Consider the following 15095-nt stretch of genomic DNA (forward strand, 5'->3'; position numbering starts at 1 on the left):
ACAAAAAAAAAACATCACCTAATGTACTACTAAATTAGTATTATTTCAAAATCCTTCAAGTAACTGAAAAAGGTCCATCCAACTATTTGCTGCATGGGGCGGATCGCGTGGGCCTCATGAACTGATGCATGTGGTGAGTGATGACATGAAGTGGTTATTGTTAGATTTTCAGACCTAGTTGGTAAAGTTTGTGGGGTGTCAATCTGGTGTGGGGTATATCCAACTAATGCAGTTGGCAATATGATTCAGGACATTTCTATCATTATTGCTTTGGATCTGCTTGTTTCAATGATCATTGTGTTTTTTCCTTTCTAATATGATAAATCTTGGTGTATTTTTTTAAGGCATAAAAACCTGGAGGAGTGTAGAATTTATATATCTACTGCAAAAATCACATTAAGTTGTTTCTAACTAGTCTCTATCTAGGTGTGAGGTGGCAAATTACTTTAAATAATTTCTTCCACTCAGAGAAAATAGCCTTTATTTGCATGTGACATGAGCAAAAGGCAAACAGCGTTTTGCAAAGTGACTGCTAGTCAAGGCGTTCAGTTGCAGAGGTCTGTGCTGCAGCAATTAGCGAATGCACCGGGTGTTTTGATGTAGCCCTGACACACAGCCATGTTCATGCACTGACGGAAAGATTGGCCTGCAATGAATTCAAGAGAAACTGTTTTAGATGACTATGAAATAATACATACAATTCATTCAGTGTTGGTCAATGAAATGAAAAAAATCCAAAATTCATAATTGTGTGGGACCCCAACAGGGGTCGTCATAAATTACATATAGCCATAGTCACTGAAATTTCCTTTGGCATCTACAAATCCGAACTTAGTAGTTTACTTAGAGGTCCTTGAAGGATAACTGCAGCGCAGGCATCAGCAGTTCTGGAACAAGTCTGGATGCTAGTCGGATTACACAGATTGCTGCCTTTTGAGAAACAGTAGTTGCACCTCAGTGCTTCAACTAGAAAAACAACAAAATGTGACAACATCAAAATGTGGCCAGACACTGTACATTTGTACCCCTATTACATCTGAGTTTTCATTCTTTCACTTATTCTCCATTTGAGAATGCTGCTGACTTTTTTTTTTTTTTATTATGGCCACTGTAGCATGTTGGAACACTCATACAATCAATACCTTGAGAAAAAGCCAGCAAGAGGAAAACGGCACACACCGCAGCTTTCATTGTTACACCTGAAACTGGAAATTCAAAATAAGAATTTGAAAATGGCACATCTTGTACACAACCTCATACATTCGCCAATTGTTCATGATAGGGATGCTCTTCAGGATTTATGGCTGGATGACAAATTGAATTTCGTAGGGAGATCAGATAGCTATGTGCTCTACTTAAGTAGAAGCACGGATACCTTTTTTTTTTCTAAAAAAAAAAAAAAAAAAGACTGGTAAATGTGTAAGTACTCCTACACTATGTTAATCAGGATACTTCCTTTTTTTTCTTATGCCTGCGGTCTTTTTTCTCAACATTTATGTTATTTTTCGTTTTGTCAGCCGCTTACTATTCTTTACTGAATAATGAAGCAGAAGTAAAAACAAATTGTGCAAGGTTAGGTTACAGTTTTGACTGCAAGAGCAACGCATGCACTGATAAGAAGAGGAAGGACCCTCAGCCACAGTCTAAGGTATGAAGCTGACAGTAAAAAATAAAATGAGCTATGTGTTGATTAATTAATTTGAAAGTTTACATTGTGCAGGTTAAAGCAACACATTTGTTAATTGAAAAACCAAGTACTGAGAAAGAAATTGCATAAATTTAAGGTAAGGTCCACTACTGTGGGAAGTTTGCAATAAATTTCTATGGGAAGTTCAGCTTGGGTAATTTTTAAAACATTTCCAATTGTAAAACCTTCCATGGCAATTAATAGGGAATTGAAGAAAAGGTATAATCAAGCATAACATTTTTGGTTTGTCATATACCAGCATCCAAAAGAAATATTTAAAAGCATAACATTTTAAACATGTTAATATTTAAGTAGAACTTTATCAGTATTTATTTTATTTAGTATTCAATCATTTATGCCATTAATGAGCCACCCCCTCCCCTCCTCTCCCATTAAAAAAAATACTCAATAAAAAGGGCCCCTCTCTACCTTTGGTGTGGGGGGGGGGACATCTCACAAACAGTAGTTGCCAATGTTATCTCACTGAAGCTTGTACGTGCAAGTTTCTACAAGTGCTGATGTGACTTGCAGTAAAAAAATAACACAACTTTGCATAAAAAGGGTAAAAAGCCAGAAAAGAGACTTGCACAATTCAATGTGATGTGAAATGTAAATGTTATATTACCTTAGTGAGACACAAATGTTTCTTCCAGTTGCTTCTAAAGCCTGCTCCTCTTTTTAAACAGCTAACCAGTGTCGACCGTTTCGGTTACTCAATAGCAGCACAACTGAGAATGTCGAAAAATTGGAAATCGTGCTCATGTGACTTTCCCCCTCTTCATGTCAGCTCTTGTCTTACCAAACAAGGATTTTCCTGTGCTCTCAGTTGTTTTGTTACATTTCTCACATCAAAATTGAATTTCTCAAAACAGTGTGTGTGTGTTTCTCAAAACCATTTGTGCAAAGAGTAGAATATCGAGGTTCTCCTGCAAAAGGCATTTTCTTTCTCAAACTCCTGAGTACATCTCTCAAAAATAAGCATTTGTGTCACTAAACATATGTTTTAATAACCAAATCAGTACTCTAAATGGAAAGTCACACTTTCATGTATGTGGAAGATTGATTGCAAGCGACTGGGCATGAGTCACATTTCACTTTTTGCTGTCAAAATGTACCCCTCCTCCCAATTTATACTAACAGTCAGTCCATATGTGTGGTTATTTTAATATTAATCAATATTAATAATATCAATATATTAATAGTATTAATATTGTTGCTGTTATTTTACAAATAATCTAAAGTGTTGAAAATGGTATGCTCTCTCATGATGCAATGTTGTGACGTTTTGGGGTCTGCTGAAAAGTCATGATTTTGAAGTCAATCCAAGGGGAATAATTCCGATTTCCGCCTTTCCTCGATTGCAACATAAGAATTGCAATTTCTCAGTCAGACCTCAAGGGGTCGCACCCACACTTATAAGATTACTTTTATCTTGAAAATGTCCAACGGTAAGGAGCGGAAGACAACACTTTTAATTTATTTTGAAAGTGTAAAAGCGGAAAAGGTGTAACGCTGTTTGTTTGCGTGTTCATAGTGCTGCGAGATAAATCATCACAAAGCTCTTCAGGTGAATAAAAACGCCATATAATTACCTATTATGATAAGTATCCTTTGTGTAATGGTTAGAATATGAACGTGACGAAGTCGTGTGCAATTTGACGCACTGTTCCTTGCGCGCTTTGTTATGTTTACATGGCAATTATATGCGACGATCATCTTTTTTTTTTAAGCTTAATAATTTCCGATCTTAAGAAAACGTGACTAGGGAGGTTGCGAGTTAATGATGTATTAGTGTTTGTTTTACGGACCGATGGTCATAGCATTTTGAGGATGATACTGTGGCTATGCTTGTGTTTACAAGATAGGGCTGCTAAAGTTAGCTTCATTAGCCTCTGCACTGGAAGTAGACGTCAGCGTCATTCCAATTGCGTGATATGATCATTTCTGCTCTTGCGTGACGCCGTTTCTCCGAGGTGTGACATTTGATTGTAATTTCGTTTTTTAAAAAATGCATTGTCAGAAGTGTGACGTAATCAGGATGCAATGTCAGCACGGGATGTTGATCCCGAGGTATCTACATCCGTGAACGCAGCCAACCAACTGTTTGTCCTTGTTGGGTGGCAGTTGAGTTGACTTTGGGCAAAGAACTAGTTACTTACCCCTTGGAGTGGCGTGGCAAACATCAATCTCACTCACGTTCACATTTATGGCCAATTTAGAGTCCTCATCGATGAAGTTTACGAAGATGTTTGTGCAATGTGGAATGCGAGCATGTCCAGTGTGTACTTTACACTTCTGGCCTTCAGCTTATTTGCATCCCTAATTAGGAGAAGCATACAAAACTGATGGACAAATGTCTTGAAGCTATTCATTCAAATTTAAATGTGTCTTGACTGCAGCCAAGCAGGGGCTCTGTTTATGCACTCAATTTTATGCAATAAAGAATTAATTGACCTCAGTTTGGAAATGGGAATTTAGCCTTATTCTACTAATACAACTTGCATGGATGGACTCCTCCGGTTGCATTAAAAATTATAGTCAATTGATAGTTATTTTCCCCACATATTCCATAAGCGCTCTCATAACCATCCTTTAACTGATCATATTTCCCATGGTCATTGCGCTAACAGTTGTAATCACTCGCTATCTGTGTGTGTGTTTGGCTGTTTGTGTGGGGCGTGTGAGCGAGCAACTACACAAATGCGGTCGTTTGTGGTTGGCCAGCAGCGGTGACATGGCCTATGCCTGTTGGTTAGTAACAGCATTTATTTAAAGCAGCGCTCTGTCAACCAGCATTATGCCACACATTAGGGGCTGGGTACAGCGTGGGGGTTGGGGGATCTATGTGGATGCATGTGTTGCTAAAGAGTGTTTGATATGTGACAAGAGTAAAATGCATTGGACAGTATCTTATCATCGGCCACTTCAGTCTGTACACCTGCACAATCGAATGATTCTAAATTTTACATTTACAAAAAAATGTACGAGAGTTCAGGTTAGTACTGAATGATTCAATATTGCCATAATAATTTAAGGCTTCCACTAAAAGAAAGGCCAACAAAACTTGAAGTCATGTGAAAGATTGTCTACTCCAGTTAGTTAACTTTTTAAACATTGACTTTCAGTCAAGCTTTCACGACAACTTCAAAAAAATCTACGAAAATGTGGCGAAAACATGGCAAGTCAATAATGAAAAATAATCAGTGCCTTTATCATGTCAACTTATAACTAAGATACGCATACCAAGGTCTTTGCACTTGGAAAATTCCATTCTACTATCTAGTTTTTATTGGCAAGGTCAAAGAGGTGTTGATTTAACATTGTGGGTTGTGTATTATGGTTGTAGTTTACAGCGGCATAAAACAACACTGCTCAAGATTACATCTTACATAAAGTAGGATAAATGAAAAGGTAAAATGAACTTGGCCGCTTGTGATTCATGGCCGTATGTATCTCACAGACAACGCTTGTCTCTTGCAGGACAGCGTGCGTTTGAGTGTGTGTGTGTGTCTTAAACGTGCTGTCACCTGAGTGCTTGCGTGCTGCGCCATCCTGCGGTGTGCAATGTCTTCGGAGCTGCTTGTGGATTTGAGCGAGGACCCGACGACGGCACAACTGGGCCACCTCAAGCTGGCCACTTTAGAGGACCAGCAGTGGCCGACGGATGAATCGACTCTCAGTAAGTCAGGTGAGTGGGTCAGGTGACATTACTAGAAAGTGAAGCTCATCCTAAATCAGTTTTGTACCTGCTTTCATCGCTATTCATAATTGCTGTCAAATGAAAACACATTATCTGTATCGTTGGAACAGTGTGGCCAAGTCCATTAATGAGCCTTTTGTTCACTTGTAATTTTCAACAATTATTTAACAAGGTTGGAAAGATAAATATCAATATTTATTTGTCGATGCTTGAGTTTTGAGAAAGTCGACTCGCTTGCATGATATGTGGGTGGAGTGAGGGAGGACTGCTGTTGGCTGCTGCCTTTCTTCTAAGAATACTTCCATAAAAACTGGACAAACAAGATGCTTGGCAGAGAATGGAGAAGGAACTGGATGTGTTTTGCAGTTACATTTGATTAGTATTGTTGGAATCAGTTTTTAAAACACAAGCCGAGCAAAGATCATTTTAAAAAACATGAATGCATATACGGCATTTATATTATGCAACTATTTACTCAACATTCACATATCGTTTTTTAAAAACTGTGCTCATGTGTGTTTATGTCAGAGACTGACATCTCTCAGCAGTTTGATGCCAGTTCCCCCCACCTGCCCTGGGACCATCCCTACTATGACATCGCCCGGCATCAAATCATCGAAGTCGCCGGTCAGTGGTAGCAGCAGCCATCTTTTGCGGACCTCATCCTCTTAGCGGTCCTCACTGTTTGTTTTCCCGTTGTCGTCTTGTAGGCGACGACAACTTTGGCAGAAAAGTGATTGTCTTTAACGCGTGCAGGATGCCCCCCCAGCACGAACTGGACCATCACAAGCTGCTGATGTGAGTCAGTCCCAGCTACTGTAAAAATAGTTAACAGTAAATTTAACTTGATTGTATGGCAGAAGTTGGGCACATTACTTGAGGATTAGTTTTGCTCTGTCCAGTAGACCAAAACCTTTCCTGTAGATTTTTCAGCCTAGCAACTGCCAAATCGAATGAGCTTTATTTCTTTGCACATTCCAAAACCCTGAGTTAATCCTGCATCAAGAATTTAAGAATTGTTTTTTGGGGGGGAGGTTATAGAATGCAATTGAATGCTCAGTGCAGGAGCGTGAATATTTTAGTGGCACACAGGGCTGCAGCCACCTGCAACATAAATCAATTTAGAGTAAAGAAAATAGCTTGAAAACAAATGCATTGCTGCTTTTGATTGACATGTTGCAAAATTCCATCTTTTTCCTAGTTCAGTAGTAAATGTGTCGCATATTCTCACCTGTATTGCCTGGATATTTTTTAGTCAATAAGGATGAAACATAGCGTTAGCTCCATTTAAGTTGGCTTGTTTTGTTGCAGAAGAACCCTCCGTCGCATATTAATATGGGCTTAATACACAAGGGTTAGTTGAGTCCGTGTTTTATTTATTGCATCGCTTGCAGCTTAAACACCTTTTGAGTTTGTGAAGATGATGTAGTGTAGGAGGCGTTTGCCTTTATGACATATTAAAAGGTTTTTTGCATCGTGGGCACTTGGCATCACCGCAGACTTGCCAGTGTAAATAATTAGCATTTTTTGTAACATATAAAAGAAGCGATTGATTGTGTTGTTGATGTAAGTCTACAATGGTATGTGATAGCAATAGAAGGTATAGTACAATGTGAGTGAAGGGAACTCAAGCATGCTGGTGTTTTTTTTGTTTTCAGTTTGGACAACCATGTCGGAAGATGAATGAATTTTTTGAACACTATTTAATGAGTTTGGGGGTGCCGGGGTCAAAATACAGATTACTGGTTGTTGTTTTTTTCTTTTTCATAGATGTGTTTTTGATTTGGTCAGGTTTTGTCTTACAGGTACCTGAAAGGAACATTGGACCAGTATGTTGAAAGCGACTACACCCTGATCTACTTCCACCACGGGCTGACCAGCGAGAACAAGCCGTCTCTCAGCTGGCTGCGAGATGCTTACAGGGAGTTTGACAGGAAGTGAGTTAGCGTGCGCTCAACAGTGATCTCAGCCGTGACTATCTAATCTTTATTTGAGTCATGTTTGTTCGGACGTCTTTTTTTTCCCCCTCCCTTAGTAGTGTTTGTTGTTTTTGTATGCCAGGTATAAGAAGAATATCAAAGCCTTGTATATTGTCCATCCCACCATGTTCATAAAGACCCTGTTGATCCTCTTCAAACCCATCATCAGGTACTTGGCTGAACTTTGTCGTGGAGGGTTGCTGTTTGTAGCAATTTTATTATTTGTCTCATCTCTTTTTGGGTGAAGTTTTAAGTTTGGGAGGAAAATCAACTACGTGAGCTATCTGAGTGAGCTGGAGGACGTGGTCAAGTGTGAGCAGCTCATCATTCCAGCCCGTGTCAAAGAGTAAGCGCTTGTTATTCCCATCTTGCCTTGAATGAAATCTGATAACCGCAAAAGCTGACTGGCGTGCGTGCATCCCTGCAGATACGACAACAAGTTGAGAGCCTCCCTGAAGCCAACCTCACTGCCTCCTATGTCCCCTCCTCGGAGTCCTCCTCTCCCCAACCAGGTCTTTGGGGTCCCCCTTGAATTGCAAGTCACCTTTTGTCTTTCGTGGCAAACGCCACTTGTGGGTGTCAAAGGCGTTGCAGTTAAAAGGAGTGTGCCTTTATGCGTCTCTCAGGTTACGAAAGAGAAATCCAGACGGAGACGCGGTTCCTGTGGTGATGAGAGACACGATCAGCTTCCTTTCAGAGCAAGGTGAATTCAACACCACCCGAAACTACATGGTGGCTTGAGTTGGTTTTGTTTCCGTCCAACATTTGTGTTTTTTCTCAGGTCTGGAAATTGAGGGAATCTTCCGACGTTCCGCCAATGTGACTTTGGTGAAGGAGGTTCAACTCCGATATAATTCAGGTAGCACGCTTGACATAATTGATTATATCTCATCAGTTTATAATTTCAAACACTCGTAAATGTTGTGTTTTATGTGTTGTATTAGCTACACATAATTTCCTGGTGGGTACCACCAGGTACTGCGTGCACTCATCAAACAGTCTCTCTTCAAGAGCACTTGGCCTAATTCTATGCATTCTCAAAAAGCACGTCATTAACAGATGCTGCCTATCTAAGGTTTCTCACCAACAGCTCGACAGTTTACTCCACAGCACACGCAGATGACACCTGGTGGAGGGTGCCGTGAAAACAAAACACATTCCATACGGTTTCTTGAACGCGTTTGCCCTTTTTGCAGGTGAGACGGTCAACTTCAGAGAGATGGAAGATGTCCATTTGGCGGCCGTGATCTTGAAGACATTTCTGCGAGAACTGCCCGAGCCACTGCTGACCTTCCAGCTCTATAATGACATAGTCAATTTTGCCTGTGGGTTCGCCATACGTCATTCCAAAATGTCGCCGGGTAGGTGTGTGTAGTTGTCACTAACTGCCGTGTTGGTTTATGTCAAGCTGTGCCCAGTGACAGTCAGGTGACCGTCATGAAGACGCTGGTGGAGTCACTGCCAGAGGAGAACTACGCCACACTCAGATACCTAATCACATTCCTGGCACAGGTATATTTGCCTTTTTTTTATTTTTCAATACATTCTCCAAACTTTTAAATGTACGACTGTTGAATGTGTCCAACTTGCTGTTTGCTAACAAGGCGCTCAATAGCAAAATTTAATTTATTCATCCCAAAAATAAAAATCTGCAATCAGGCAAATTTGCAAATGCCAGAACACATAACCCATATGAGGTTTAGTTAGTATTTGACCAGCTGTCGGTAAGCTAAACCAGTTTATACAGCTAACCTGTCTTGGTGCATTTTATAACGATGGATGAAATCATTATTATACTTTTGAGTTTCAAAACGTAATGTCGTGCTGTTAACAGGTAACAGTCAACAGCGAAGTGAATAAGATGACCAACAGCAACCTGGCTGTGGTTTTTGGGCCCAACCTGCTCTGGGGGCGGGACAACGCCATGTCACTCAGCGCCATTGGACCAATCAACAACTTCACCCGATGCCTGTTGGACCAGCAGCACTTGGTCTTTACCTAAATGCGGTCCCCTTTTGTCTGACTCGCCACTGGAGGCTACTCAACCTTGATGGCGAGTGAGCCCAAATAGGTCTTGAAGCAACACAGCTTAGTTCTAAAATGCACATTAAAAACAAACATCTCTCGGATGATTTGTATCTTTTGTCCCCTGAAAATCAGATTGAGCCCATTGCAACGTGGTTAGTGCTCAACCGTAAATTGAAATGTAGTGAGCACTTCATGAGAGAACAACCGTGCAAATACAAAATTGAAGAACAAAAGAGATTTTCTCAAAAGCAACATTCCAACTACAACTGCATGTGTACAATTATCGTCAAGTGGAATTGAAATCAGAAAATGTGTTTACTATTCAATGTGTTGCTGTAGTTGGTTTCTGACGTTTCTTTCATGCAAAAAAAAAAAAAAAATACAAAACCACCATGAAGAAATAAATGGGTTGTGTGAAAACCCTCAGGTTTGCCTAAAAAAAATGGTACCAAATGTTGTGGACAATCTTGCTGTATTTAAAAAAAAAAAAAAAAAAGAAAAGTAACAGATTAGCTGTGCTGTTGTATTAACCCCCCAAACGTCTGTGCTTTGGGCTGTCATGCACGCGTCCGCTCTCCCCCTCTCTGAACCGTGTGATCCAATCGGGTTTTGTGCTTCTGGGTTTTGTTTGTACCTGTGCCGCCTGGCCTTTTGTTAAATTGAGTGTGTGCCATTTATGTGATGGTGTCTTTGTTCCCCAGGGATCAATAATTAAACTAGAGGAAGCTGCAGAATTAAATTTAGGAAAAATCTGCTACCTTGATACACAATCTTACAGGGGCAAAAACCTTGTCTTAAAAACTACTTCCTCAACTTGAAACACTCTGATGAACCTTACAACTAATGTTTTAAAATCTTAACACTACAATTTTGAATTTAATGTTTTACTTGACCAATGTTAGGTGGAATCGTTGCCATGCTGTTTACTGTTTCATTTATGAGTGCTACTGTGTATGCTGTGCTCTATATACATACAGTATATATTATGTATGTGTGTTAATGCATTTAAAAAAATCACAAAATATGCCTGGGCTCGGTATTGTTTAAAGGTTTAACCAACAGGGTTCGTGTGAACGGAGGAGAGAATCTCAAACAAGTGCCATTGAAGTTTCACACTTGCCGATCAATCGCATCTGTGTATGATCTCGTGATCTTTGTACTGTAATTAGTTGTCCTGGTGACAGTAAGATATTTTCTCTCTGGGAGAAGTGACTTGGTTTCCAGGCTCAAATAAATTCAAGATTATTTTCTCAATATTATTTTTCATCCTTTTGATATTTAGTTCTTGATGTGTATGACGATGATGTACTCTTGTGGCAGAATAAAGAAACCTGAACGAATGAGGTTTTTGCCTTTTTTGTTCACATTCAACAATGGTGCATTCAAGCGCGCACAAAAGTGGCACAGTTTAGAAGAATGGTAGATGAATGTCCTACAGAACTTATATATGTTGCATCAGAAAAAATATATTTCAGGTCCAAAAACTCCTACATTGTCCTTCCATGTTCAACTAAACAGGAATCAGCTAATGTGCGAGTAGAGATGAGTCATGGCAGGCCAACTCGCTGTTCACTATTCCCTCAGCATCTGACAGTTCCTGCCAAGTATGGCACCTTATAAATGGAAGTGCTTCTCCGTCAGGAACTGTAGGATGCTAGGGCGTCGTGATGCCGATAATGCAGCCGTTGTAATTGATTGCGATGGCCTGCTTGGAGGTTCTACCGGACACTGGTGGTTAGTCGTCCCAGCGTCATTGCAGCCTTGTTCGTGCGTTCGTTTATTTGAGCATCCAGACAGGTTGCCTACCGGTGATGGTGGAGCTGAGATTTGTAAACTTGTGCGCCACTTCCAGTTGGTAGTTGCCAATGGTGATGGCAGGTGGTCACATCCTGGCAGAGCACATTTGTCTTCTTCAAGGCTGATAGTTTTGTATAATAATGTGATTGATGGCGTGATGAGACATTTACAAGGTTTTCTGTCATAGCAGGGAAACCCCAAGTATGAGGCAACTCCAACGTTTGGACACCCGTGGACGATGTCATGTTAGTATTGTAGCCAAAACTCGCCACAAACTGCAGGGAGAGTAAAATTCAGCAAAATCTGAGGGTTAATCTGTTGCGAAAACTAATCACACAGGCCCCAAAAAAGGGTGACAACCCCCCGGTGCTCCCAATGGCTGTTGGGCCTCTACTCTTTTCTCAAGGGTCTTTATTTATGTCCAAGTTGGACCCGTATCTCTCTGTCCCAGGTGGAGGAGCAAAGATTTGCTGATGCCTTGGGAACGGAAGAAGGGGGCGTCTCGCTTGATTGCCCGGAGGAGCTCGAGGGGGTCGGCGAAGGTGGGTGGTGAGATGGGGAAGGGCGGCGGCAGAAGGTCTTCCTCGGGTTTGTCCTTTGCCGAAATGGGCGGCAAGTAAGTCTGCTCCCTGGTGCTCTTTTTGCGCGGCTGCTTGACTTCAGCAGCCGGCACGTTTGGCTCCTTGGCCTTCTTGGCCGTCTTGGCCTTGTCTGTGTTGAGCCGCGGTAGGAGGACACATGCTCCGTCCCCAGCTTGCACCACATCTTCCCAGATCTCGTCCTCAAACGTTTTGCATTTCTTCTCGGCGGCTTGAGCCTTCTTGCTGGTTGCCTTGGGGCGAGCGGCAATCTTGTAGCGTACCATCACGCGCTTGGGACGAACATCTTTTTGGTTGCTCTTAGTTTTCTGCTCAGACCTCTGCTTGGACCGCTTTAAGCGTTTGTCCTCCCGTTCCTTCTGCAGCCGCTGTTCTTCTTCTTGCACTCTCTTCCGATAGAAGTTTGTTTGCATTTTCTTCAAGGCCTCCTTCGGGATGGTGTCAATTTTCCCCATGAGCATGAACACTTGTTCCTCCACATGTTTCATCTTCTTTAATGGGTTCAAAAAATGACTTGAGGTGGAACAAGAACGATACACTTTTGTCACCTTGACGGTCAGCGAGTCCAACTCCTTTTCCAGCTCTACATTCCGGTTTTCCTTGTAAAGCTTTACCATCTGGGAAATTTTCAAGGATGTGTTTGTCTCCTCCTGAATTTTGGCCTTGACGCTACTGATCTCCGTTCGTAAATTCTCCAGGTTCTCTTCATTCTTCTTCCTGGTGTTTTCAAATTTTTGCTGTTGCCCGAGGAGTGCGTAGTTGTTCTTAACAGCGTAAGGAAGCAGGAACTGGTTTTGCTCTCTCAGGTTTTCCATCCGTTCCAAGACCTGTTCGTGATCTGGTAGAACGGTCTGATTGGCTTGCTGGTCAGAGGCAGCCAATTTGAAAATATTCTGTTTGTAGCGCTCATATCTGCTCAGCGTGTCCTCAATCTCGGGTATTTCCTTTTTCATAGACTTGATTTGATCACTAATCATATCAATTTCTGAATTTTTGATCAATTTGTGCCTCTTCATCTTTTCAAAACGGACTCCTTCCTCAGCCAGTTTCTTGTCTGCCATTTCCCGAAAGTTCTCATTGATGAGTTTCTGTCTTTCAAGGACCAATTCGAGACCTTTCACCTGATCTTCCTGGGCAGCAATGGCCTCCATCAACCTCTGATTAGCTTCCCTCGTCACCTCCATGGCTTCAGCACGTTGGACCTTCTTTTGTTCGAGGTACCGATCAAAATCTGGTTCTGCCAGCTTGGAATGAGCATTGGGTTTGTGGCTGGTCTTGCTAATATGGTATTTGACTTTCTTCTGCATTTTTCCAATGCGATACATGATGAGAAAGAAACGGGTTGATCGTTCAATGTGTTATAGAATATTCCAATTTTCATATATGGGCATGTTGTAGACAAACCAACATGATTTGCTGTTGAAGCACCTTTGAAAGAAAGCAGACGTGTGACATCATTGACCACAACAGCCCAATCCTGACAATAATGAATGACTCAGGTATGTTTTTGAAAAGGTGACATCACGCAAATACTTGATGATGAAGGCCTTCATGATGACATCACACTAATAACCAATTAGAACAGCACGTGTTCACATCTCACTGTCGTGCTGCAGATTTCTTAAGCATGATTTGTAAAAATCTTTTCCCATTTTGCCACAAGATCACCTAAATCATCACGTCCTTTTTAGCAGGATTTAATAGTGTCTTCCTTCCCAATACTGTTTTATTTTATTTTATTGTTTTGCTTTTTTGTTTTGTTTTAAAACATTTAACTAGAAGTGTGAAATAAAGTGATCAGAGAATGGAAGGGAAGCCCAGCGCCCCCTGAATAATAAGGAATGAATTGAAATAAAAACAAAAATAAAATGTAAAAAATAATTACGAATTAATTTATTCATTCGTTCATTCAGTTTTGGTCCTTCAATGCAGAAGGAAATGTTATTCAAATGACATTCTAAAAGGCCAAGTTATGTTTTGGGGCTGCTCTGTTATGATGTCATGAGTTTGAAATTTTGGAAGTCTTCAAGGCAAATTGAAGCGAATGACCACTGTCACAAAGGTTGGTCTCATCTCACTGAAGACCCAAATACACTAGAAACAACCAAGAATGGCAAAAAAAACAAAGGACTACTCTGAAGTCTATCTCTATTGCCTGAGTTAAAATCCTGTTGGATCTGCAGAAGGTGCCGAAATGCAGTCTGCCATTATTTTTCATTTTTTTTTTTTTTTTTTAATAAATCTGTTGGGCCACAAAAATAGTCTCATTAGTTCTGAGTTTTAGTATTATTTATTTTCAATTAATCTGCCTGATAAATGCTTTTACTTTGTATTTCGAACTGCTTACTATTACTACACGTTGCACTATCGAGACAAAAAATATATTTTTTCACCATTTATATCTATGCCAATGACATACAGTGACAGGCAGAACAATTGTTTTTCCACTACATTTTTGTGACATTTTTCCTTGTATGATGTGAGATTACTTCCAACTTTAAAACATGTGCCTTCACTCACTTTGACCTAGGAGTAGCTGACTTAACACCGTGACACATTGATTCCTTTATGATGCCACCAAATACTTTATGATGCAACAAAGGCATTTCTTCTTGATTTTTGTGCAAGAGGGGATTTCTACCATGACAGTATTCGTTTTTTTGAATGGGGAAAAAACAATATGGCGAACGCATACAATTCTGGCCAGGACTATAATGTCATGTCTTATATTGATAAGCTTGTGGATGATGTCACCAAAGACCTCAATGCCAACAAAGTTCGACTATTATCATGTCACCCGAAGGAAAGGGTGCACATCAAATGCAAAATAAAGAACCAATTTGCCGTCTTGGAATACCTTCAGGGTAACCGAACGAAAAACAGCAAAATCCAGCTATGGGTTGAGATTCACACTCTGAAAACCAAGATCAAGATCTCTGAAAACCAAGAGAGGCAAAACACCGACAAACTGCGTGCCAACTGGAAGACAATCGACGACCTGAGGATGCAGCTTCGTCAAAGTCAGAGAAAGGAGAAAGAAAATGCAGAGGCCACAGAGAAGACCATTCAGGAGCTTAGGTGCCAGCTGAGGGAGCAATTTCACAAGGTTCAGATGATGAAGGAGCATCTTCTCAGGCACGTCCCCATCATTCCTTCTATCGAGCCCTACGAAGAACACATGATTGCGCTTGAAATGGAAGAGAAGCTCCAAGTGGTGAAAGCGGCTTTACTCAGGATGCAAGATGCACACAAGGCCAAAAAGAGGATCCCTTGTGGCACCGACAGTGACTGGACCTGCACACAAA

At 40.9% G+C, this 15095-nt stretch overlaps 2 protein-coding genes and 1 long non-coding RNA gene across 4 annotated transcripts; 1 reads left to right on the forward strand and 2 right to left on the reverse strand.

Annotated features, from left to right (window-relative positions):
* Positions 1-464: 464 nt before the first annotated feature.
* LOC148402121 (uncharacterized) lies at positions 465-6800 on the reverse strand. 2 transcript variants are annotated; one of them, XR_015857095.1, is made up of 5 exons: positions 6619-6800; positions 2313-5397; positions 1143-1205; positions 844-966; positions 465-646 (listed from the first exon to the last, which is right to left on the reverse strand). It is a non-coding gene; the product is annotated as an uncharacterized LOC148402121 (long non-coding RNA). The 2 variants fall into 2 exon arrangements; XR_015857096.1 differs by having other exon boundaries at positions 2313-5410.
* On the forward strand, positions 3125-10734 carry arhgap1 (Rho GTPase activating protein 1). The gene is made up of 13 exons (XM_088368687.1): positions 3125-3254; positions 5168-5375; positions 5916-6014; positions 6098-6185; positions 7193-7324; positions 7449-7535; positions 7614-7712; positions 7794-7901; positions 7993-8069; positions 8148-8225; positions 8563-8691; positions 8775-8878; positions 9201-10734. Exons 2-13 carry the CDS (start codon positions 5252-5254, stop codon positions 9366-9368), a joined length of 1293 nt encoding a protein of 430 aa, XP_088224813.1. The 5' UTR covers positions 3125-3254; positions 5168-5251; the 3' UTR covers positions 9369-10734.
* LOC148402123 (uncharacterized) lies at positions 9876-13255 on the reverse strand. The gene has a single exon (XM_088368686.1). It carries the CDS (start codon positions 13113-13115, stop codon positions 11607-11609), a length of 1509 nt encoding a protein of 502 aa, XP_088224812.1. The 5' UTR covers positions 13116-13255; the 3' UTR covers positions 9876-11606.
* Between the last annotated feature and the right edge of the window lie 1840 nt (positions 13256-15095).

Source organism: Syngnathus floridae, chromosome 2 (assembly GCF_059516105.1).
Source record: "Syngnathus floridae isolate MCC-2025c chromosome 2, RoL_Sflo_1.0, whole genome shotgun sequence".
NCBI classification, from domain to species: Eukaryota; Metazoa; Chordata; class Actinopteri; order Syngnathiformes; family Syngnathidae; genus Syngnathus; species Syngnathus floridae.